This window comes from Chelonia mydas, chromosome 1 (genome assembly GCF_015237465.2).
Source record: "Chelonia mydas isolate rCheMyd1 chromosome 1, rCheMyd1.pri.v2, whole genome shotgun sequence".
NCBI classification, from domain to species: domain Eukaryota; kingdom Metazoa; phylum Chordata; order Testudines; family Cheloniidae; genus Chelonia; species Chelonia mydas.
The window spans coordinates 37365317-37389735 of record NC_057849.1 but is presented as its reverse complement, the minus strand read 5'-3'; the positions used below and the strand labels follow the sequence as shown (position 1 = coordinate 37389735).

At 40.4% G+C, this 24419-nt stretch overlaps 1 protein-coding gene and 1 long non-coding RNA gene across 2 annotated transcripts in view; one reads left to right on the top strand and one right to left on the bottom strand.

Moving 5' to 3' along the window:
• Positions 1 to 1052, bottom strand: part of LOC114019470 — a 44197-nt gene extending 43145 nt beyond the window's left edge. The window contains exon 1 of the long non-coding RNA XR_006286098.1: positions 633 to 1052. This is a non-coding gene — a long non-coding RNA (uncharacterized LOC114019470). The remainder of the gene's footprint in view (positions 1 to 632) is intronic.
• Positions 61 to 24217, top strand: POGLUT3 (protein O-glucosyltransferase 3). Its single transcript, XM_037890394.2, has 8 exons — positions 61 to 469; positions 12291 to 12488; positions 14959 to 15245; positions 16148 to 16364; positions 18158 to 18354; positions 21299 to 21493; positions 22609 to 22713; positions 24018 to 24217. The coding sequence occupies exons 1-8, from the start codon at positions 223 to 225 to the stop codon at positions 24141 to 24143; spliced, it is 1572 nt and encodes a 523-aa protein (XP_037746322.1). The 5' UTR covers positions 61 to 222; the 3' UTR covers positions 24144 to 24217.
• Positions 24218 to 24419: the final 202 nt, after the last annotated feature.

Below are 24419 nucleotides of genomic sequence, written 5' to 3'. Positions count from 1 at the left end.
CCAGCCGCCCGGCCGGGCCCCTCCGCTGGCCGCTCCCGCGACCCACCGCTTTGGGGGCTGCGTTGGGCAGCGAACAAGCGAGGCCGTCTCGCTCTCGCCCGATTGGCCACAGCACCCTCCAATCAAAGCCAGCCAGCTCGCCTCTCCCTTCGCGCCCCCGTCTCCAAAAGTTGAGACCGCCCGGCCGGCCCCCCACCCTGCACCTCAGTGGCGGGCAGGAGGATGGGGCGCGGCTGTGCCTCTGTGCTCCCCTCATGGCAGCAGCTGCTGCTGCGAGGAGCGGCTCTGCCGCTGCAGCTTCTCCTGCTGCCGCTCTTGCAAGCGAGGGAGGCTCCCCGAGCCCCTGTCAGTGCAGAGAGGAGCCTGGTTTGGGGGCCCGGTCTGGAACCGGAGCTCACGCTGCCCGTCAGGTATTTCTACATCCAGGCGGTCAGCGCAGCTGGACAGAACTTCACCCGCTCCCCCCCAGGTACTGTGCATGCATTTGCTCTTTGCCTCTGCCCCTGGTTGTGGGTTTTGATCTCCAGGCTGGGATCTGAGCCGCAAGCCTGGCTCAGGGGGGTCTGGGGCTGAGGAAGGAGTTGACTTAGGATGAGAAGCGGATCCAAAGAGCCTTAAGTTTTTCTCCCTACCCTTTCCCCCTCCTAGCGCCCGAGGCGCTTTGGTGTGCTCCAGCAACCCGGAATCAATCACTGCTGCTTTTTCATCTTGCAACGTCAGACGCATTTCACAATAATACACGTACGTTTAAACACATAAAGTCTCACTCTGTGATAAGCTCACCGAAAACATTAAAATCCTACATTACTCTTCTACTGTCCAGTGTGTCTTTCCATGCAACGCTGCATCTTCTCTCAGTTTCCTAAATAATAGCAGACAATTAGCAGCATTAAAACAGCTTGTTCAGAATAAATTAGCCTCCTGGGACCAGTCTTTGGTACAGCAGTTCCAGCACTCTGTGTTTCAGTGGTAAGGACAAACTAACTGTCTCTAATCCAACCACAACCATTAATACTAATCAGATAACTTTTGGAAATATTGCTTTGCTGTTCATGGGTCATTCCTTCTCATTCCTGCTGTGGAAAAATAGCAGGACTTCCGCCTTCTCTTGTCTATTCTGTGTGTACATGAAATAGCTTGAGGTACATAACTAGTGTGAGATCAGAATCAGGCCCTTAGTGCGGTCATCTATGCCTCTCAGCCTCCCTTGTGTTTCAAAAGTCTCAAAACTTATGTCTGAGAAACGTCAGTAAGAATTGTAATTAATAATACTTAGCACTAATACACTGCTTTCCAATGTAAACTAATTACATCTCACAACACCTCTGTGTGGCTAGTAGATACATATGCATTATTATCTCTATGTCACAGATGAGGCAACTAAGAGAAATGTGAGTAATTTACCCAAGATAATAGAGGAAATCTGAGGTAGAGCAAGGACTCATGCCTCCCGTCTGTAAAACTCATGTTAAATTGGCAAACCATGCTTCTTTTCCAGGACAAGCATCATTCCTGCTATGGAACAGAATGTTACTAGATCAGATATAAAGTACTACTTTGCCTCCAGTATTAAATTTATATAGAATAAAACATAGATTTTAATGCCAGAAGGGACCATTATGATCATTTAATCTGACCTCCTGCATAACACAGGCCATAGAACCTCACCCAGGAATTTCTACATCAAGCTTATAACTTCTACTTGCGCTACAGCATATATTTTAGAAAGATATTAACTCTTGATTTAAAGACTTAAAGTGATGGGAGGAGAATCCATTTTATTCCACTGGTTAATTACCCTCAATAAAAATATGTGACATTTCTCGTCTGAATTGCCTAGCTTCAGAATCCAATAATTGAATCTCATTATGTCTCTTTCCGATAAAGAGCCACCTACTACCAGAAATCTCTTCCCTATGTGCGTACTTGTAGACCAGGATCAAGTCACCTCTTAACCTTTGTGTACTAATATGTCTTGTGAGGTATCATTTGAAAACTAGTTCGCTGGTCAATAACATGATGGTGAAATGTATATAAAATTATATGTAAAGTTGTGAATGCTCTCTTTATGACGTTATTAGCACATTTTCAAAATCAGACAGCCCTTCCTAGTCAAAAGTTGTTAAACAGACCTATCCTAAACAAAGGAATGTGTGTTTATCTCAATTTATATATAAGTAATAAACAGGGTTCTGGAGACAGCACGGGGAGGAGATGGCAGGAAACCAAACAATTTGCCTTTTAGCAAGCACAAAGGGGGGAAGAAAGAGCCTGACGTCTCCTTTGCCCCCCCCCCCCCCCCCCCCCCCGCCTTCCGACTCCATGTCACCTTCCTTACTGCTTGAATAAACTTTACTTTGAAAGGTAGCCCTCAGAAGAATTCACTTCAGAGGTTCACTGCACTATTAAGGAAAGGGGCAGAGAACCCCAAGAAAACAAAGGCACTAGGACCCTTGGGCCTCTGGGAGAGATCCTGACCACGGAAAGGGTCAGTCACCATCTTGCTGGAAGACTGTGGGTGAGAAAGGCCATCTTAAACAAAGCCTTGACTCAAAATTTGCTCGATTAGGTTTTAGATTTTTAGATTAAGTATTTTCACTTTTATTTGCTGGTAACCATTTCCAACTTTATCTCCTGTACTTGAATTAACTTAAAATCCTGTCTCCTTTTGTCAATAAACTTATTTTTAATCTAAACCAATCCAGTGCTGTGTGTAAACTGAACTGTTCGGTAACTCCAGTTAAAGTAACAAATGGTCGAATATTGATCGACTCTTTACAGGGGCAATGAACCTTAATACCTGAACTGTCCAGGAGAGGGCTGGATGTTGCAGAAAACACATATTTGGGAAACTCTGGTACTGGGAGGGTGTTGGGGTCACCCTGCAAGTTATGGCAAGGCTGGTGGAAGCCAGTGTGTGACTGGTGTATTGCTGGCAAGAGGCTGGGATCAGAACTGCGGGACCCGGGCTGGAGCTATACACAGACACTCAGGGTGGCCTGCATGCTGTTTGGCTGGTTATGAGTGGCCCGGGTTGGGAGCTACAGCAGCAAAGTATCATGAAGGTTACAGGGCAGGCAGTGACACAACCCCTCAGTGGTCTGGATTGCACCCCAGAATGTGACAACATTCTTTTCGATAAACTAAATGGACAGTTTTCAGAGTAACAGCCATGTTAGTCTGTATTCGGAAAAAGAGAAGGAGTACTTGTGGCACCTTAGAGACTAACACTTTTATTTGAGCATAAGCTTTCGATAAATGGACAGTGCTTTTTAACTCCCTCACTATAGCACGATAAGGCGTGTTTTCCAAACCTCAGATCATTCCTGTAATGCTTTTCTAAATCTTTTCAACAACAGAACTGTACACAGTATTCCAGTCATGGTCTCACTAATGCTATACATAGAGGTAATACCATCTTCCTACTACTTGGTAATTCCCTTGCTTATACATCCAAGGCTTGCAGTGAACTGCTTCGTTACAGCATCACATTGGGAGCTCATATTCAGTTGCTTGTCTACCTTGACCTTTTCAGTCCTTTTCAGTATCCCTGCATTCCAAAATACAGTCCCCCATTTTGTAAGTGTGACCTATGTTCTTTGTTCCTAAATGTATGACCTTGCATTTGACTGTAAACTTAATCTATATAACTGATCTGCCCCCATCATTATTTACCACTCCACCAATGTTTGTCATCTGCAAGTTTTACCAGAAATGATTTGGGGTGTGTGTGTTTGTGTTTGTTTGTGTGGGGGTGTGGGTGTATATATATATATATATGTATACACACACGCAAAATAAAATAAATCATTGCTGGTAAAATTATATATATATATAAAAGTATATATATATTTATATACACTTAGATAGAACCTTACCTTCAAATCCCTTCACTGATCTTCCTCTGCAAATACTTCAGACATGCCTGCTCCTCCGTTGTTGTCTGCCAGTTCTTTGCTGTTTTTCTCTGTTGGTATCAGTGCCCAATTTGTTTCTTTCTCGTACCCTGTCTCTGTACCTTTCCCCACTCTACGCATTGAATTCCTTTTTCTTCTGCGAGGGATACAAGAAATAAAAACAATTTAAAAATACTATTTTTTTAAAATGACCTATGGATTTCTCAGAGCATCCCATCCTCGGGTACCTGTGGATCTAGATGTCCCTTGATGAGCACTGGTGTCCTGTTGTTGTCCTGTCTCCACAATCCCTGTTGGCCTATAGCAGGTCCTGACTTGAACTGCCACTAGCTAGAAGTAAGGTGTGATTTTTTTCTGAATTCTGTATTTTTCTTGGAACATAACAAGATTGTTTTTGCACAAATAGTTCTAATAGTTCTTGACCTTAAGTTCTTGCTTTGGTTGCCAACTTGCACACACTTATTCATGTCAAGCACGCGTCATTCATACCAGGCCCCCCTCTTAATACATGATTAATGCCATTAATTTATTGTATTACTTTATAATTTTGCAAGCAATTAAATTTTATATATTACTTGCGCCAAAACTTCTTGTCGCTTTTTTATTCGGCAATATAAACATAGCATAATAAAGGTTAACAAAATTATTAATGCAAATAATATGACAATGGGATGTAGCATTAAATTAAGAAAATCTGTGACACTGGAACACCGTCCTTTAAAAATACTATACCAGTGAGAAATTGCCAATTCTTTTTCTTCTTTCCCCAATTTTAATATTCAACCATGTGGATCAAAATGTTTATTTTTCCCAGCTGAGCAGACTTAGATACATCTTTTGCATGTTGCCTGATTTTTTTGCTTTTATTAATAAATTTTTCCCATTGTTCCCAATGTATCCGCAGATCAAAAAAACAGTTCATATTTTTTTATTTCCAAACAACTTTTTTTTAAAAAAAATAGAGGACCTCAGTAAATAATTTTATTAATAATAACCTCTGTTACATTACATTTACATGACTCAATTGGGCCTTTTTCTATCATACTTCCCCAAAATATATGTTTTTCAGTGGTTACCACACAAATACACCCGTTCCCTAAATCAAACACTCTTGTGCCATTAGAGGTTAAATATTGCATGGTACATTGTCCACTTGAATGGTTCAAGTGACATCCCTTTAGGGACCAAGTTAGTTGTCGGCACACCCATTTACTTTGTCCCCACTTTCTACAAAGTTTCATTAATTTTACGAATTTATAATTCCCTTCTTCTTGAATTAAGTGTGTCTCACTTATTTTTATTTGCCATAACTCTTTATTCATAATTTTTGGCAACACCCAGGCCATTGCTGATTTTCTTTTCTTCCCTGTGTTGTGTAACAGTATTCTGCCTTTTCACTTTCCCCTTAGAGTGTCTTGATCCCAATTAAACTCAATATATTTCTTCCATCCTGCAATGCATTGATTCCATATATGAGGATCTTTGAACCACTTAAAAGGCCATTGCCCATTACTTAACAGATTAATCATTTTCTTTATGTATTGTATCCCATAAGTTTGCATCTGTACACATCGTATTGCTAGTACAGTTTTATTGTTAATCTCAGACACACCAAATAGATATACATTTAGAGACGTTTTCAAGGCTTGGGCTTGTTTTAATTGGAGTTCCACACTTCTTGTTCCTTGTTTCGATAATGAACCAACATTTTGAGTCACATGTGTCTGGATAGCCCCCAAAATCTTACCCAAAGCTGACATTTTTTCTTGTAACGTCTTAATATTAAATGAGTTTAAAACTCCAGCTCCTGCACCAATACTACCTATGATATATTCCCCTATACCTCTCTTATTTCGTATAGTCCCGTCTCCCCATTGTTGTTGCCATGCTTGTAATAGAGGCACTGCACTCCAGATGCTTTGCACCTATGTTTACTTGCGCTCCTTCCAACCAGATTGTTTGATCCACAATAGCTGAGTCTTTGATTACTTTTCCCCTCCTATATGGGTGCTCATCTGCCATGATTCTTGGTGCAAACTTCTTTACTGATATCTGATTAATAAACATAAAAAACTGACCATCCTCCCGAAAATATATTCCCCCATTAATTTTCCTAAAGCAACTCAATCTTATCATTATGGAAGGATTTGCCATTATACCATATTTTCATAATTTAAGAGCCATTGACTCATTTCATTCCACATGAGTATTAGTGACTACATCAAATCCCAAACTCCAACAGGTACAGTTTAGAGCACTTATATTCAGATTGTTTTTATTATAACTAAATTTAAATGTTAGGTGACCTTCCCCCTTAGTATGTACAAATATTTTCACTGCTCTTCCAAATGTTTTGGCTTTAGATATTTCCATGTTACGTTTTTGCCATCTTTCCACCATATTTTAAATTTTACCTCAAAAGGTTTTTTTTTTAACATTTGGTTTTGTTTGGTACTGTTTTTTCCATTCTGTCCCACGAATAGTTGAATGTATTATCCCCTTTGATCCATACCTCCATCCTAGAGATGCTCCCATATGTATATTCATGTACCCCTAAATATTCAAAAACCATAAAAGCCAAAAGCCATATTTCCACCGTTTTGAATGATGAGGATCCTTAATATTGAAGCCATGGCCATTATTCCATAGTGTCCGATGCTTCCAGCCGTATTATTCTAGATACTTACACTAACCTTTTTTTATCTTCACTCAAGCTCCGGCATTATCTTTTTCCCCCTAAAATATAATGCACACAACTCAATTCTTTTACTAAGCACAGAATGCAAAGAAGCATAAGCAATAAACCAATTACAAAAGTTGTAGCACTGTATTCACACTTCAAATCCAAGGTCCGTACAGGATAATCTCTGGTGCAACTAGGCATTTCTTTTCCTTTGTAAGATAAACTAAAAGAAAAAGAAAGGAACATTATTAATCTTTATGCCATGACTTCAATTGTGATGTGTTGGCTCACTTTCCCTTTCCCCCTTGTTAATGTGCACTATAGTAGGTGAAATTTTATTTATGATGGAAAGTGTCCCAACCCATCTAGACTCCAGGACATGATTTTTTTATATTAATTTTAAATACATTACTTGATCTCTGATTTTCCATAATTTACTGTCCTGAGCCACATGTGAATCCACATAGTCTCGTGCTTTTTCAGTGGCGTTAGTCAGTTTAAATTTTATTTTTCTTTCAGTTTTATTGGTAACTTCCTTACTCAATGGGTAACTGATACCTCCTCTTCTTCTTTTGGGTACAATAAAGGGCTCCACAATCTCATAGGCCTTCCAAAGAGAATTTGATAAGGCTGGTGGCCAGTACCCAATTGATCACTACTTCGGATTGTCACCAACACCACTGGCAATTTATTGTCCCAGTCTTTGCCAGTTTCTTGCGCTACTTTGTGTAGAGCTTGTTTAATAGTTTGATTCATCCTTTCTATTGTTCCTGACAATTGAGGATGATAGGAGATATGTAGTTGTTGCTTTATTCCTAAAGCTTTTAATAAACTTTTAATTACTTCTCCTACAAAATGTGGCCCATTATCTGAATCAATTACTTTTGGAGTTCCATATCTACTGAACACTACTTCCAACAATTTTTTGGCAGTGATTTCTGCATTATGATTTCTGGTGGGAATCGCCTCTCCACCCATCTAGGCCTTCGATTTGAATTCCATCTTAATTTAGTTACCATCTCCCACTCCTGAGGACCCATTTCCAGTGGGAGCAACTTGTCATTGGGGCTTCCCTCTCGAGCATTTTTTTCTGAACCCTCAGCTTGCATAGCTGCAACCTTTTTCTGCTCCTTCAATATTTCTTCTTCCATCCCTTGCATTTTGTTGATCAGTTCATCAGTATGTCTCCCATTTCACTTATTCATATCTACTCCCCTCAATTTCAAATACCTTCAAGCGATATTCCAAATCACATCTTTCTTCTGGGGCTCATTTTGATTATTCCACCCTCTACCTCTGTGGGGTGGGGTGTTTTGTCCTTTACCATGGCCTCTTCCTCTCTCTCAGTATCCTGATCTATAAGCACTCTCATTTGAATATGTTATTGCTTTAACAAAAGGTGTTCTGGGTTTCAGTCCTTCTACCTGGTTTCCCCCTTTCATCATTTGTTGGCATGTTATCCAGTGCTCCAGTGCATCCATAACCCCCCATCCTGGGCTGCTTGTTTCACCAGATCAGTAGACATCGCTAATAAATTTCTGTCCAATCCTTTAAACACATAATTTCAAAATTCCCTTTGATTTAAGTCAGCTACCATCAAAGAATCAGCTGTGACATGTCTGGCGACCTCCGACCTGGGATTAATCACCAGTTGTATTTTTCCAGCCAATAATCCCAATGTTATTTTTCTTAATAGGTAATCCCTGGGTGAATCTCCAGGCTTCATGCAATCTGCACTGGATAAAACCTTATTGGTTTTTGACCTCTCTCTTTCCCTAACAGCATAATAAATTGTGGTATCAGTTGGTGTGCTTCTGGCTGCCTGTCGAAAGCATTTTTCACTAGATTTACTGCCTGTCTAATCTCTTCAGTGGTAGCTGCCCTGATTAACCTATAAGATTCATTTACATTTAAATTCTTTGTTCCTTCTAATTCTGCCCACTGTACTAGCCATGTAGTTTTTCATATTCACTGGGCCTAATGACTTTACCATCGACAGTAAATCTGACGAACTCGCAGGGATTATTTGTGTCTGCTCTGACTGTATCTCCCCCGCTGCATCCTTAATGGTTTATCTCCATTCTATCACTGCTACAGACTTTTCTGGATTAGCCTTTTCTGGTCAGTTTCTTATTTCTTCCCTCAACTTAGTATAAAGGTCCTCTCGATGTTGGTCAAATTCCCTTTTCTCTTGACCCCCTCACAGATCCTCTTCATACCAAATATCATTGGAATCCAAATCTAAATCTCTTTCTTTTTGACACACAGCTGCAACTTGCAGCTCCTGTATTTTCATTTGCTTTTTCAATGCTGCTATAGTTTTCTGGCACCAACTGTGAGAAACGCTTGCAATCTCTCTTCCCTTTCCTTAGTCAAATCTCAAATTAACTGTTTTATTTCTATTACTTGATGGTCTAATTTATCTTTGTCTGTTTTAATCTGTTTCCAATTCATCATTCTTTTCTTCAGTTCCCTATTTTGTTTCCCCATTTGTTCCGAGTTTGCATGATCTATGCCTGCCTCACTTTCCACTCCAAATTTTCCTGGCAAGTTTTAAAATTCTCTTGTAATGTCTGTAACTCTGCACAGACTTCCCACTTACATGCAATTGCCATTTTTACAGCTTGCCACAACAGCCATACTATAGCCGTTTGCTTTTTACTGGCATTAGGTTTGTACAGCTGTGCATATTTTTTAATCATGTTTTCTAAGGTATCCAGAATTACATCCCGTTCCACTGCACCTTCCATCCAAGGGCATGTTCCAAATGCAATAATCTCCTTCCCTAACAGAGAAGGGGCTTTAACTTTAGTTCACTGGGGTGCCTCTTTCACCTCTTTACTTCTCTTCTTAAATAGTGGTTTCAACATTATTACAATAACACCACGCGGTATCTCCCCACGCGTTGTTTCTTTCTTCACAAATTTCTCACAAATAAGGAGTCACCCTTATTAGTCTTAAATAAGGACTCCCACAACAATGTAAGACCCCATCTCGAAATCTGTCACTCCTTAATATCTCTCCCCCCCTCCACATTCTCCACCATTCGTTAGACCCGCAGTAGAGCTCTCCCTATGGGATGGGGAGCAGGCAGATACCGGACACAGTGTTGGTATATAATACTCTAAATGCTCTTTATTGATTACAAAACAAACCTTACTCACTCCACATTCACACCCCAAACATACTATACCAGAATCCAAAGGTCAGAATGGTCCCGACAGCCAGTCGAGATTCCTTCCGATCATAAGATGCGGGGAGCCGGAAAAAACCACATCTATATCCACACGGGCTCTGGATCAATAAACTACTCTGATTTGCAGAAACCATAGGCAACCATTTATAGTCCATTTCGTCACATCATTGGTTCTTTGCCTTTATTTACTAGGCCTTCTACTCACACAATTCCAAAGAGACAATCCTGGGCAGGCCACCATGATCCAAGGCATGCCATTTCCTCCAATTCTTATACAATTTTTATCAGTCCAGTTGGTGGTGTTTTCTTTTCTGCTGATACTCCATATTTTTCTCGGAACATAACATATTACATGGATATATCAATATACATTGTGATTCATATATATAAACAAATATATAATTCTCCTTTGAGTAAGTGTAGATCCCTCTGTAGGTAAACACATGACTCACGTGCATGAACCCAGAGTCTTTGCAGTAGCAGTGTCTGTCGAGACTGCACACATACCCTCTCCCTCCTTCCTCCCTCAGCTCCCTCTTAACCAGGCAGCAAGATGGAACCTAGCAGTGTTCAATCCGTTACTTCTCAGTGTTCACTAATTCTTCTACTTGTTCATCTGATAACCAGATAATCTTCTACCCTTCTGGTAGGAAATCTTCCTCTCTACCTAAATTGTCGGTTTAAAAATCAAAAAGGAAGAAGACCCCCTTGTATAGATTGCCCTGTAAAGTTGTACTAAGTGTCATGGCAGACTTTCAACTTTTGGGCTTCAAGCCCTGCCCCTCCTGCAGTGGCTTGAGACCACTAACTGATGGTTATAGCAGGTGCTTATTCTGCTTGGGTGAAAGCCACACTCTGGAGCAGTGGACAGTATGCTACTCCTTTTCCACCAGGATGCACAAGTCACAGGATGCTTGATTTAAGCTTCACTTTCTGGAGTAGTCAATTGAGGTCACTTCGGACCCTGAAGAAGTGAGTACCATGTCCAATCAGGTATCAAAGAAGTGAACATCCATGAATGCCCCCTCTAGCATGCATGCAACGCCAAAAGCCAGCAATGATAAACCTGTAACATCAATAAAAGAACTGGTATAGAGAACCCTGGCACCAATGTATGAGGCATTACCATTTTCAACATGGAAGCCTGACAGGTAGAAAGGCTGTTCAAGGCACAGAAGCTGAGGTTCCAGGCACAGAAGCTGAGGTTCCAAGCACAGCTCAGTGTCATCCTGCAAGGAAGTACGAAAGCATACCTCCAAGGATAAGACTGCTAAACCCCAGACAGAAGCAATGGCTAATGTTGCAGAGCAGGCTATTATGGTACCAATAGAGCATAGCCTGCACCTGTCCCACCAGCATCAACGACCACACAGACGCCGATGATGAGCTTTCAGTAGAATCACTCACGGCATCGGAGGACATCCTCTCAGAGGAGTCCACAGAGATTCCAAGGATGACTCCACACTGAGACCACCGCCAGCATTGGAACAGGCCCAGGTACCAAGACTGCTGTTCACCTCAGCACTTCCCCTAGAGGAGGTATACTCATCCTTCACTTCACAGGGCCACATCTTTTCACTATCCTCAAGTAGAGAACTCTCCCCTTTGAGGTCAGTACATGGCCCGATGGAGAGACCTGGAGGATCATTGTTCAGGGCTCCATCACAGTCTTATCGTGACTGGCAATGGACTAGCTCACACTATGTGAGCCAGCCATACCCTATTGGGCATACTGGGTCCACGCTCTCTAACCTCCAGGAAATGGAGGCTTCAGCAACATCTCTACTTGGACCACCAGCACTGGATGGAGAGGAATGCCAGCTGCCCTTATGAAGAATCTCTTCCACTTGGAGGAATAAATCTTTCTCAAATCCTGCATCTTGGCAGGGGGTTCGACTAGATGACCCTTGCAGTCCCTTCTAACTGTATGGTTCTGTGATTTTGTATTTGACTCCTGCATGCTGCAAGTGCCTTCCCACCATCTGGCAAGTATTCTTCACTCCTGTTGGGTTTTATCCTGGTTTTCCTTCTCTCTGATTCCCGAGGAACTAACATATCCTCACAGTATTAACTTGAATTCTGAATAATAAAGTTAATCTTTGCTTCAAAACGTTTGGGACATTCTTACTGCATTGTAACTGTCACACCTCGAGGTAACTTACATCTTGCTTATTTTCATCTGTGATTTGTCCATTTATATTAGACATATGATGATCGGGAAAACTTGACAGGGTGATCTCTTCCTCTTACATACATTTTTGGAATTAATGTTGGTGTATCTTATAAAGCATGACTGCTAAATTTGTGCACTCAGAATAGTTTACAGGGTAAATCCAGAGAAGTGTCTCTGAGTTTTATAGAGTTATTTCAGCTTTACACTGGTATAATTCAGAGCAGAATTTGATCCATCAGTGGCATCTCTTTTTTTTTTTTTCATTTAAGTAACCCTAATAGCATGCAGTGTCTACAACTATTTTTATTTTCTTCTTTTCAGGAAGAACACAGTTTAAAGTGGGAATTAAAGCACTTTCCCCCAAAGAAGTCATTGGGATCCACATCCCTAACCTTATGGATAGGAATGATGGGTCATTTCTTATACAGTATCGGATGTATGGGAGTGTCAACGAAGGGTTAAAGATTGAGGTGCTTTATGGTAATGAACACGTAGCTCAGTCTCCTTATATTTTGAAAGGTAAGTTTTCAGTTTACCATTTTATGGTGACAGCTACAGAAATGTTATGGACTAAACTTTGGCTAGTCAGGAGAGGGTAACAAACTGGAGGTACCGATGCTTTTTCTGGTTTAAGCAGCCCCTTACACATCCTTCCTCTTACACAGATTAAAGGAGCAGAAATAATCTACATACAGATCGTTGCCAAGTTATGGGACATAAATATTTAAGCATGTAGACCATGGTCCCTGAACTTCAGGTCCTGCCTCAGAACATGCCTCCCTAGCTCTTGAGGCAGGGTGACCTTCAGGTTTTGTGGAGTGCCACAGCAGAGACAGAACTTCTTCATTTGTGGCCTAGCTGTGAGTTTTCTGGCATGTGTCCACATAAGCACAGCATCTGCCAGAGTGTGATGCTATATTTGTCTAAAGGAAACCTCACCTAGTGAAGCAAGGAAATCCATGTTGTTCCCAGCAATTCATAATTTGTTCAGTCCATCTTAACTTTGTTATTTCTAAAGCACGGTCCTTTCTAGGCATTGAAATCTTATAACCAGCCCCACATTATCTCCTCTTTTCTTCCTACAGGCGCACCTTAGATCAATGCTGGTCCCTACACTATAAATTCCACTTAAAAGGGGAATATAATGCAAACTGTTTTCAAATTTCTGGTCTGCTTCTTTGGTCTTCTTCTCTCTTCTCATAGTTTATTGGTTGCCTACCAAGGGGAAAGGATGAACACTGAAAATGAAATTACTTCTTCAGCATCATTTCCCACTCTTTCCTTCTCCTGATCAAAGTTTTATTTTTGTATAGCATCCTATGTACACTATTATAAAACACTTCAAAACTGAAGCAAAAATGGTTTTAAACTGAGAGTTAAAGGCAGTAAATTGGAGTATAAGTTCCAGATAGTTTGGAACCACAAAAATGAAAGCAAATTTCTGTTACCCGAAATTGGGCCAGCTAGTAAACTTAAGGAGGACTAATGACTCACCAGAGTTTGGCAGAAAGCAGCATGTTTATTATATTGATAGCTAAGCTCAAAAGAAGGGAGAATGGGGGGTCACACTCGCATACTCACGCTCCCAGGACAGGCACGGCACTGAAGATGTCAGGATCCTTCAAGGTAAGTGTTTGAAGGTAAGGCACGATGGAATGCAACGCGACAAACCACTGGCCAGATGGTCCAGGCAAAGGGCCTTCACAGGAGGTACAAGCTTGTGAGTGCACTCCTGAGCACATGGCCCCTTCCCCTTTTAAGGACCTGCTCTTCATGCCCTGCGACTAGAGATGACTTGGGCACGTCTGGTTGGTTACACTCCACCTCGGCCAGTGTCCATGCACTGGGTGTGTGAATGCTGCCTTATTAGAGTCCCAGACACCTTGTCTACCTGGGAGCTCTTCTGATCTTCTAGCTGTTCCAGCAGCCCATTCATCCCACAGGCATTCAAGGAGGGAGGGGGAAGGGGAAAGCCACTTCACAGACGGAGAGGAGACAAAAGGGGGGGAAGTGTAACAGACCTTTTGAACATAGCATAGTCATACAGCGCGTACAGATCACTGCTGCTCCTACAACAATTTCCTCCCTGTTTCCACTACTGCTCACATGGAGAGGACAGAACTGTAGCCAGAGTCAGTGCAGATGGGGTAATAAATTGATACAACAGTAGAAAATGTTGGTGCAAGACAATGAAAAGTTTTGAAAAATTGGAGGACTGTGGATGTCAAGTGAAGTTGACAGTAGATAGGGGGGATGTGGTCCAACTGCAGCAAGACAGTACCCTGGGTATTGGGACTATACTTACATAGTCACTCGTGTGACAGAAAGAAAAGTGTGACAGAGTACTTGTTTTTGGCTAGAAGTTTACGGAATAAAGTTTCTTAAATGCTTAGGCCTTATTACAGTGTATAAATCCACACTGATCCAAAAGGACAGGCTATATGAAAGAAAGCACCTCATACTAAATGTAAAGACTTTGGCACCATAAAGTCCTAAATAAAGCTTAAAATATTGATAAATGAAGCTGTACAGCTGAATAATAGTATTGATGGATGCTTTAAATAACTATAGGCATTCTGGCTCACTGGCAGGTAGCATGACACTGGTACACGACTTTGTTTTTTCAGTAGAGATGATTGAAAAATGGTAGATATTTTCCATGACAAATTTAAAAAATCTTTTTTAAAAAATTTTCAGTTTGTTTGGATTTTGGCCAAAATAAAATTGTTTCAATAATTAGTGTTTTGGGTTTCTAAAAAATAAAAAAAAATGGCTTTTTTTTTTCCATCAAAAACCCTTTAGAAAGAGAAAATTTTCCAAGAAAATATTTGTTGGTAAAAATGATCTTTTTATTTTAAAAGCAAACCAAAAAAATCAAAAGGCTTGCACCAGCTCTAGTTTTAGATTTTTGTATCCATCAGGAGTCTTGGGTATTGTGAGCTGAGACTATCACAGAAGTCATACATTCTCATTGCTTTGTGTTCTGCAGGGCCTGTTTATCATGAGTACTGTGAGTGCCCAGAAGAAGATTCTCAGACCTGGCAGAATATTCTCTCTTGTCCATCCCAGGAGCCTCAAGTTACTAAGGACTTCACTTCTTTTCCCTCCATCGACCTTCAGCGGATGCTTCATGAAGTCCCAACAAGGTTTGGGCAAACAAGAGGTGCTATTGTTCATTACACTGTTCTCAATAATCACATCTACCGTCGTTCCTTAGGGAAGTACACAGACTTCAAAATGTTCTCAGATGAAATGTTGCTCTCATTGGCAAGAAAGGTACAGCTATATAAGCCTTCACTTAAAGACTTTTGGATCACACAGATTTGCTACCATTTGGATATTATATTCATACTTTTATTTTCATAGCAAACCTTAAACTACTGCTGCATATTTAATTATTAAACCAAGATTTTATTTTTATTTCTGCATCTGCATGATATCATCTGTTTAGGAAGCCTGATGTTACTGGTGACTAATTATCAGATCCAAAGCCCATTGAAGTCAGTAGGAAAACTGCAGGCACTACGATGCTACAGGCTTTCCTGAATTGGAACTCCAATTGCACAGCTTGCTTGCAGGATTGAGCTTGTAGTCAGTGTCTTTATCTCAAATAATGCTGATCATTGTTTGGTGGCTTGATTGACTGATTGTGAGAGACAGGATAGGTGAGATAAAATCTTTTATTGGACCAACTTCTGTTGGTGGAAGGGACAAGCTTTTGAGCTTCACAGAGCTGTTCTTCAGGTCTGGGGAAGGTAACTAGAGTGTCAGAGCTAAATACAAGTTAGAGCAGATTGTTAAGCATAGGGGGTTTACATATGTTGTAGGAGGCCACTTAAAGTGAAGTGGGCATTTAAGGGGTTTCAGGCTGTTGGATAAATAATGAGCCCATTACAACAATTTATAACACACTTTACTGTCTGATACCTCTTAATTGCACACTTCATTTTAAGTGGTCTCCTACGGCACTGTCCCTTCCACCGTCAGAAGTTGGTGGAATAAAAGATACTTCCTCTCCTACCTTGTGTGTCTTCATATCCGGAGACCAACCCAGCTACAACACTGAAAACAATTGATTCTTTGACACAAGAAAACTGATGACCGTACTTTACTTTTAAAGCATGAGTAGTTGAAGCATAAATTCGTGTGTAATTGTCCTGTATTGGATATACTTCTAGGTTCGTCTCCCTGATGTGGAGTTTTATCTTAATGTTGGAGACTGGCCAATGGAACATCGAAAAGCAAATGATACGCCTGGCCCTATCCCTATCATTTCATGGTGTGGCTCTGTGGATTCAAGAGACCTAGTCCTTCCAACATATGATATAACCCATTCAACACTTGAAACCCTACGTGGTGTTACAAATGACCTCCTTTCTATTCAAGGAAACACAGGTAAATTGGAACTCATAGGCTTTACAAATCAATTCATAACTCTGTCAAAGGCGAAGTAGCAGAATATATGTAAAGAGAGATATTGGCCAAAATTTTCAAAGCCGGATAACTTATATAAGTATCTAAATAAGAGTGGCCTGATTTTCAGAAGTGCTGAACACCTACAACATCCACTGACATCAGTGGGAGCTGAAAATGCTCTTATTTAGTTCCTAAATGTGGATTTCAAAGCCTAACATTAGGCACTCAGGCTTGAAAATTTGGCCTTAAATTCAGACTTTAGTTACACCCATGCAACATCACTGACTTTTAAATTAACAGTCTCCCATTTGGGTTCTGGGAACAATACTTTGTATTAAAAATAATCTTTTCCTCCTACAGGTATAAAAGTTCAAAAAGCAGACCATAAAAATCCCTTTGAAGTGATTTGTGCTCTGTCATGTTAGTATGCAAAGTACAATTATTACATTTTGCATTGGAATGTTTTTAGAAAATAAGTGCCCAGTGAAGTGTAGTTACTCTGGTTTCTTGACAGATGTAAATATCATGATTATAACTCCCTTCATCCAGTAAAGTGCTTTAGAATGCTAATTATAACCAAATACTAGTCCAATTCCTGAGAGAGGATTTGGGCTATTGTTGTAATTGTTTAAATTAAACTGTGAAAATGACTGCATAACCTCTTTCAAGACAGCCTCCACTACACTGAAAATTGTCTTTCATTTGGCCTGCAAATGGAAATATATTGTCTGTGTATAAAGAAAACCTCAAGGGCCAGGCTTTTTTTCCCCAATTTGTTTGTTTGAACGCTAGAAAAATTCTCTTTTTCCTGGGAGCCTCTATGGCCACTTAGGGAATTAGTAATATGAAGTGATGAGCACCAAAAAAATGAAATCTGATTAAGGAAGTGATGTTTATTTAGACAGTTTAAAGCTCCCTCTCCTTCACCAAATATTTACTTAATTCAAATACCTGATAAACAGTTTGGACACAAGGTCTCTGTTAATGACTCAGTATACCTGTTCCTTCAATTAAAGATGGAATAAGCTGCTCCCATTCCACTTCTCTGGGTCCTTCAGGGAGACTATCAGCACAAACAGGAAAGGCAAGATTTGACATTTTGGATATTTCTAAAAATATAACAACAAGCAAGCAGAGTGAAAATCTTACAGGACTTCTCTGTATATTGTAAAGATACAGAAAAGGATACACCACCTTTTTATTCCTCTGTAGGTCACCTTTAAGTGACCCCTCAAAGATGGCAAAATTGGCTGCTTAACAGAGGTTACTAAAGGTGGAGTGGAATTATGTGTTGGGATATTTGGATGGACTTTTAAGATTGACGGTCTCTTGCTCAGATTTCACAGTATTCAGTACTCATATAAGTTAAAAACTAACAAAATTATTTTCTTGACAATTTGTTGAAAGACAAATAATTTTCTTAGAGACAAGATAGGTGAGGTGTAATATCTTTTATAGGACCAGCTTCTGTTGGTGGAACGGACAATCGTTCAAGCTTCACAGAGCTCTTTGTTTCTTAAAAGAAAAAAAGACTTAATTTCACATTTAAGAATTTTTTCCTTGCCAAAACTTCAGGACAGGGCAAATATTTACCAGTTAGGTTTAAATGTTTCTTTAACAAGTTCATAATGGAAATTATGTTGATACCTGTTTTACCATACATGGGAGCATGACCCTGATATCATAACAAATTCATATTGAATGTATGAGCATGTGTAACTTGAAGATTTCAAGGCTTCTTCCCCCCCACCCCCCCCATTCAATATATGTAGGCCCTTTCTGGCACAACAAAACAGAGCGAGCTTTCTTTAGAGGTCGAGACAGCCGTGAAGAACGTCTTCAATTGGTGCAGCTATCTAAGGAGAATCCAGAGCTACTAGATGCTGGAATAACAGGATATTTCTTCTTCCGAGACAAGGAGAAAGAGCTGGGAAAGGCTCAGCTGATGGGATTCTTTGACTTCTTTAAGGTTTGCCACATTATACTGAAGACATGGGCTTACTTTGCAGTTAAATGGTTACTAACTGAAGAGAGGCAGCTTTCCTTTTTAACTTTGCTGATTGCATTTCAGTGTTTGAAAAAGTTATGCTGCCCTGGGCACATGTGTCCATACAAAATAGATATTTTACCCATAAATAAAAACTGTGTAAAACATCCTTTAAAAAAGCCATACTGTGCTATCCACTGTGGTCTCTTTGACCTTAGTGGGCTTTGGATCAGGTCCTGTATGCAGATTTCTGACCCACTGTGTTTATTTCTTACTTAACATGCAAACAATAGGCATATTTTATATAGATGTAGGTGCACTGTGTATTTCAAAAACAGTTCTTGTAGCAGTGTATCAGAGAAGTATATTGAATGTTGCTGATTTATTTGATCCTGCAGCTCCTTCAATTGCCATGTCAGCAGCACCCAGATCTGAGCAGTTGCGAGGGGGAGGATGTGAAATGTCCTCTTTTACTTTGCTCATGTGCAGACATCTGCAGTCAGAGTTTCCTGGCAGCTGGATTTAGCCCTAATGTTATTTCTTCTTCATATTTACTATTAAATGTGATTCACAAAACAGGCAGGCATGGTTGGCATCAATGTTCTGTTTCTGTCCTCTTTGGTTATATTGTGCCAGATTAAACTGCTTGGGTTATATTGTGCCATTCATTGGGGATGGTATGAAGTCACACCACCTCAAGGAGAAGGGTTGTGAGTGAGGAGATGGAGAGGAGAGCATTTGGGGACTGATTCAACTTAGAGTCTCTAATATATTAAAAACATTATCATTTGCAATTCTGTTAAACCTTATTTTTGCCTTACATATTGTTAATTTTGATTTAGTGGCTTTAGTAGAACATAATTAATCTGCTGATCCTTGAGGGAAAGTGAACAGCGATCCTGTAAACAAAGTTGCAGCAGAGTTATAAATCTCTGGAAGTAAAGGCGGCATAGCCACAGCTGGTATAAATTGTCACAGCTGCATTGACTTCAGTAGCTATTATATTTTATGCCATCTGAGGTTCTGCCCCTTGGATTATATCAGAAATGCTAAAAGCAGCCCTCTCCAAAGTGAACACCTTATATTACTTAGTGCAGTGTTTCCCAAACTTGGGACGCCGCTTGTGCAGGGAAAGCCCCTGGCGGGCCGGGCCAGTTTGTTTACCTGCCGCATCCGCAGGTTTGGCCGATCGTGACTCCCACTGGCCGCAGTTTGCTGTTCCAGGCCAATGGGGGCTGCAGGAAGTGGTGACTGGTACGTCCCTCGGCCTGCGCCGCTTCCCGCAGCCCCCATTGGCCTGCAGCGGCGAACCAAACCAGCCCAGCCCACCACAGGCTTTCCCTGAACAAGCGGTGTCCCAAGTTTGGGAAACACTGACTTAGTGCAATTTTTACTATTGCTCTGTTTCCTTTTAATTGAAATGAGAGATTTTCATGAGAAACATAGAGTAAAACTAGATGACAGCTTTCCTCACCCACAGCTCTGTCCTTGTCCCAGCCCTCTTCTTAACAGAATGCCCATTATGGTGTCCATGTGAATTGTGTTGTGGTTTTGTGATGTGAGCTGAGGACAACCAGGGGTGAGGTTCTTCATAATAAACTGTATAATATTTGGAATTCATGCATATAAAACATGGAGCTGATATGGATGATCTGAAAAGCCTTGGTGGGCACCTAGATGAAAGCATTTGATTTTCTTACCCCTACTGTCAGTTGGTTTTTTTTTGTTTGTTTTTTTTACTGGGTTTACACTTCACAAACATTGAGCCATATCCATCTTGCTTTATTTATTGATTTCTGTGGGACTATTAGGGTGAGCAGTATTTGGCATGTTTTTAACTGACCCTGAGGTTAGCCCTGTGGGGTAGGTCAGTGCGAACACTGAGGCATAGAGGTAAATGATTTGCCCAAAATCTGTGTCAGATCCATGATTAGAATCCAAAGGTTCTTAATTACCAGTCTTGGGCCTAAACCACAAGATGGTGCTGTCAAGGTTCCTTCCCCACTCTGAACTCTAGGGTACAGATGTGGGGACCTGCATGAAAGACCCCCTAAGCTTATTCTTACCAGCTTAGGTTAAAAACTTCCTCAAGGTACAAACTTTGCCTTGTCCTTGAACCCTATGCTGCTACCACCAAGCGTGTTAAACAAAGAACAGGGAAAGAGCTCACTTGGAGACGTCTTCCCCCCAAAATATCCCCCCGAGCCCAACACCCCCTTTCCTGGGGAAGGCTTGATAAAAAATCCTCACCTGTGTACCGGTGAACACAGACCCAAACCCTTGGATCTTAAGAACAATGAAAAAACAATCAGGTTCTTAAAAGACGAATTTTAATTAAAGAAGAGGTAAAAGAATCACCTCTGTAAAATCAGGATGGTAAATACCTTACGGGATAATCAGATTCAAAACATAGAGAATCCCTCTAGGCAAAACCTTAAGTTACAAAAAGACACAAAAACAGGAATATACATTCCATTCAGCACAGCGTATTTTACCAGCCATTAAACAAAAGGAAATCTAATGCATTTCTAGCTAGATTACTTACTAACTTTTTACAGGAGTTCTGAGCTGCATTCCTGATCTGTTCCCGGCAAAAGCATCACACAGACAGACAGACCCTTTGTTCCCTACCCTCCAGCTTTGAAAGTATCTTGTCTCCTCATTGGTCATTTTGGTCAGGTGCCAGCGAGGTTACCTTAGCTTCTTAACCCTTTACAGGTGAAAGGGTTTTGCCTCGGGCCAGGAGGGATTTAAAGGTGGTTACCCTTCCCTTTATATTTATGACAGGTGCCTTTCTCTAGATGCTTATTATTTCCAGGACGTTTTGAAACTGTGCATGTATATAACACTAAATAGGCTGAAAGATTAGATATTTTGATTCAAAATATTTTTTCTCCTTTTTTGCTTCTTTGTTTTCACTTTACAGTACAAATATCAAGTGAATGTAGATGGGACAGTAGCAGCGTACAGATTCCCATACCTCATGTTGGGTGACAGTCTAGTACTGAAACAAACTTCTCAATACTATGAGCACTTCTACAGTGAATTAAAGCCATGGAAGCATTATGTTCCAATTAAAAGAAGCCTTGATGACTTGCTAGAAAAAATAAAATGGGCTAAGGTAAGTGTTGTTACCAACAAAGTTAAAAGGGGTAAATTGACACATAAACACACATTCCTAGTGGTCCTCTTCCTTTTGTATTGCTAAATCCGTGTTCTGCATCAACTCTGCACTGAGATAAAAGGTGCATATATTGCTATTGCTTTCATTTAGTTAAATAAATAATAAGGCCCCAATTCAGGTAAACATCCCCATTCAGGAAAGCACTTAAGCACAGGCTTAACTTTAGGCATGTGCTTAAATGTTTTGCTGTAGAACAACTTTAAACAGATTTTCAGATCTTTAAAGATTGCTTTCAAACCTTGGATTAATTTTTTTTTCAAATGCTGTGATCCACAGAGTACAAATTATTAATACAGATATCCTGATCAGATGCACCAAAATAATACCTTCCTGTAACATAGAATGAGAGAGAAGGGATATTTATAAATATGCCAAACGTTATTGTGGTGAAGTAGAATAGAGCTTAGGCTTCAAAACTGAAACTAGCAGTGTGAGAAACACAAGGAATGTTTCAGTTCTGAGTACTGTAGTTGTTCACAAAGGACCAGATGAAGGACACTACAAGCTTTGAAATGGAAGCTCTAAAACTCTTGAATACAAGTGTTTAGTACACTACCCACATCACCAAAACACATTCCACGTGTGTTACCAAGGATGGTTCAGTTGAAAAGCTTCACAAAGAACAAAGCTGGAAACAAAAACACTTAATTACACGCAGTAGGAAAAGACAACAACTACAGCTCTGTATTCTGTGTAATCAAATCTGTGTGAGAGACATCAAAGCTGCTTATGAACTGGGCTGTGACTTGAACAATATAGTAGAGCGGTAACTGACTGATTTCTCCAAATATATACAGTTGGCCACCAATACTCTTACCAACCACCCTAAAGATATCAATGTCTTTGTGACCATGCAAGCATATTGATAAATTCTAAAAACCTGGAACTAAATAATGTGTTCTTGCACTGTATCGGTAATTGTACATGGATAGCATTCCAGCTATTACTGCAGATCTGAACAGCCCTCTTAATGAGAGTTATCATGCTAGAAGGAAATTGAGTGATTCACTGATTGCTCTTTTATTCCCCGCTGTTTCTTTCCAATTTCTCAGGTAAATGATGAAGAAGCTAGAAAGATTGCTAAAGAAGGTCAGTTAGTTGCAAGAGAATTACTGCAGCCTCACAGGCTTTACTGCTATTATTACAAAGTGTTCCAGGTTAGTACAGTGTGTCATTGGTTACGTTTTTGCCTAGCTGCTACTAGTTCTAGCCCTACAGTTTTCTATTCAGTCCACATATCTTAAGACATTGTTTATGATAGGTTGTAAGGGGTCATTCAGGAACTCTGATAGAACGTATCTCATTATTATTGGGATGCAATCTGAGCTACCAGCAGTCCTACTGTGAAAGGGGTCTCATGACTTTCCGCCCTCACCCCATCTGATTTGTATTCAGTGTTTTGTAATGCTTTATTTCTGATTAAGACAGGTGATCTTCCATTGGCCTTTGACCCTTTGGCTAGTGTTCCTCCTTTTGCTCCAGCTTCATCCTCCTGAACTAATGTCCCAGCATGGCATTGGTTCTTTGGGTGGCCCTGGTTCTGGTTACTGGGAAAGGAAGCCCTGGCAATATGGCAGCTGTGCTGCCAGGTAGCAGGGCAGACCAAAGACCCAAGTGTGTTGCAGATGGCACTAGTCTCCCACTGATTCTGGGGGATCCATGGAATTTGTGGGCTGTCCCAGGGCCTGTTTCTTGGTGGTGAGCAATTCATACTCAGCAATGTAACAATTGCGGAGAAAACTGAGAACCCCACAGAGATCCTCCCTTTTAGCTTCCTTCTATGGATTTGCTCATGGGAATGGAAGGTTGGGCCCATTAGTAATTGAATTACAGAGATATTGTGAAAGAAGGAGTAACAGGAGTTGGTCACAGCCTGAGGATGGGGGGGGAGAGCAGAAGAAGGAATGTTGTCCACAGAGGGGACTTGGGAAGCATCTAAGATGATAACTGGCTATCCAAGAGGGTATGTGAAAGAGATGCAGGATTGAGTAAAAGGGTATAGATCCAACCAGTTTGTGCATGGCACAATTGACATTACTTTCACTTCAAGAAGCAGAATTCTAATGTGACTCAGAAACCCTTTATGGGTATTGAATTGCTTTGCTGTTCTGCTAAAAGAATCAGATCTCATATGCATGCACAGGTTAATGACATCGCTTTTTGGACTGTTTAGTGTGCCAAAATATGACCAATCATTTGCATGTGTTTATATTAAGCGGTTTCATACTGTTGATGACAGTATTAAAGCTGACATTTAATAGAACATAAGACAAAACATTAAAGGAAGTTCCAGAGGCAATTGAGTTTATTAGTAGGTGTTTCAGTGAAAACCTAGTAAACAGACTGTAAATGATGTAGGAAGCAGTGTTTAAAGCAAGGTTTAAGAATGGAAAGGAGAAGTCTGTTACATGAATTACATGCTAGTATGTCAGCTCTCTTAAATGTCACTTACATATTTCAGAAATATGCCAAGCACCAAGCCAGCAAACCTGAAATAAGAGATGGAATGGAACTTGTACCTCAACCTCATGACAGCACTTCCATCTGCAATTGCCATAGGAAAAAGCCTTTAAGGGAAGATCTATAACTGTACCAAATGAAGAAAACCACTCTTGTTTCACTAATGATGCAAAAATATACATGGGATTTAAGCTGTGAAAACTAGGACATACTTGTGCACTGGGGAACATTCTTGGTTAAGTACTCCTATTGTATTTGCACACGTTTATTCACTCTGCCTATGATATACAATTTAGTGCAAGTTCTTCTACAGAACAGTATTAGATTTCTCCATTAAGTCATCTGCTGATTTCTATTTTCTACTGAAAATAACTTTTTAAAACCAGAAATTATTCTACCACAG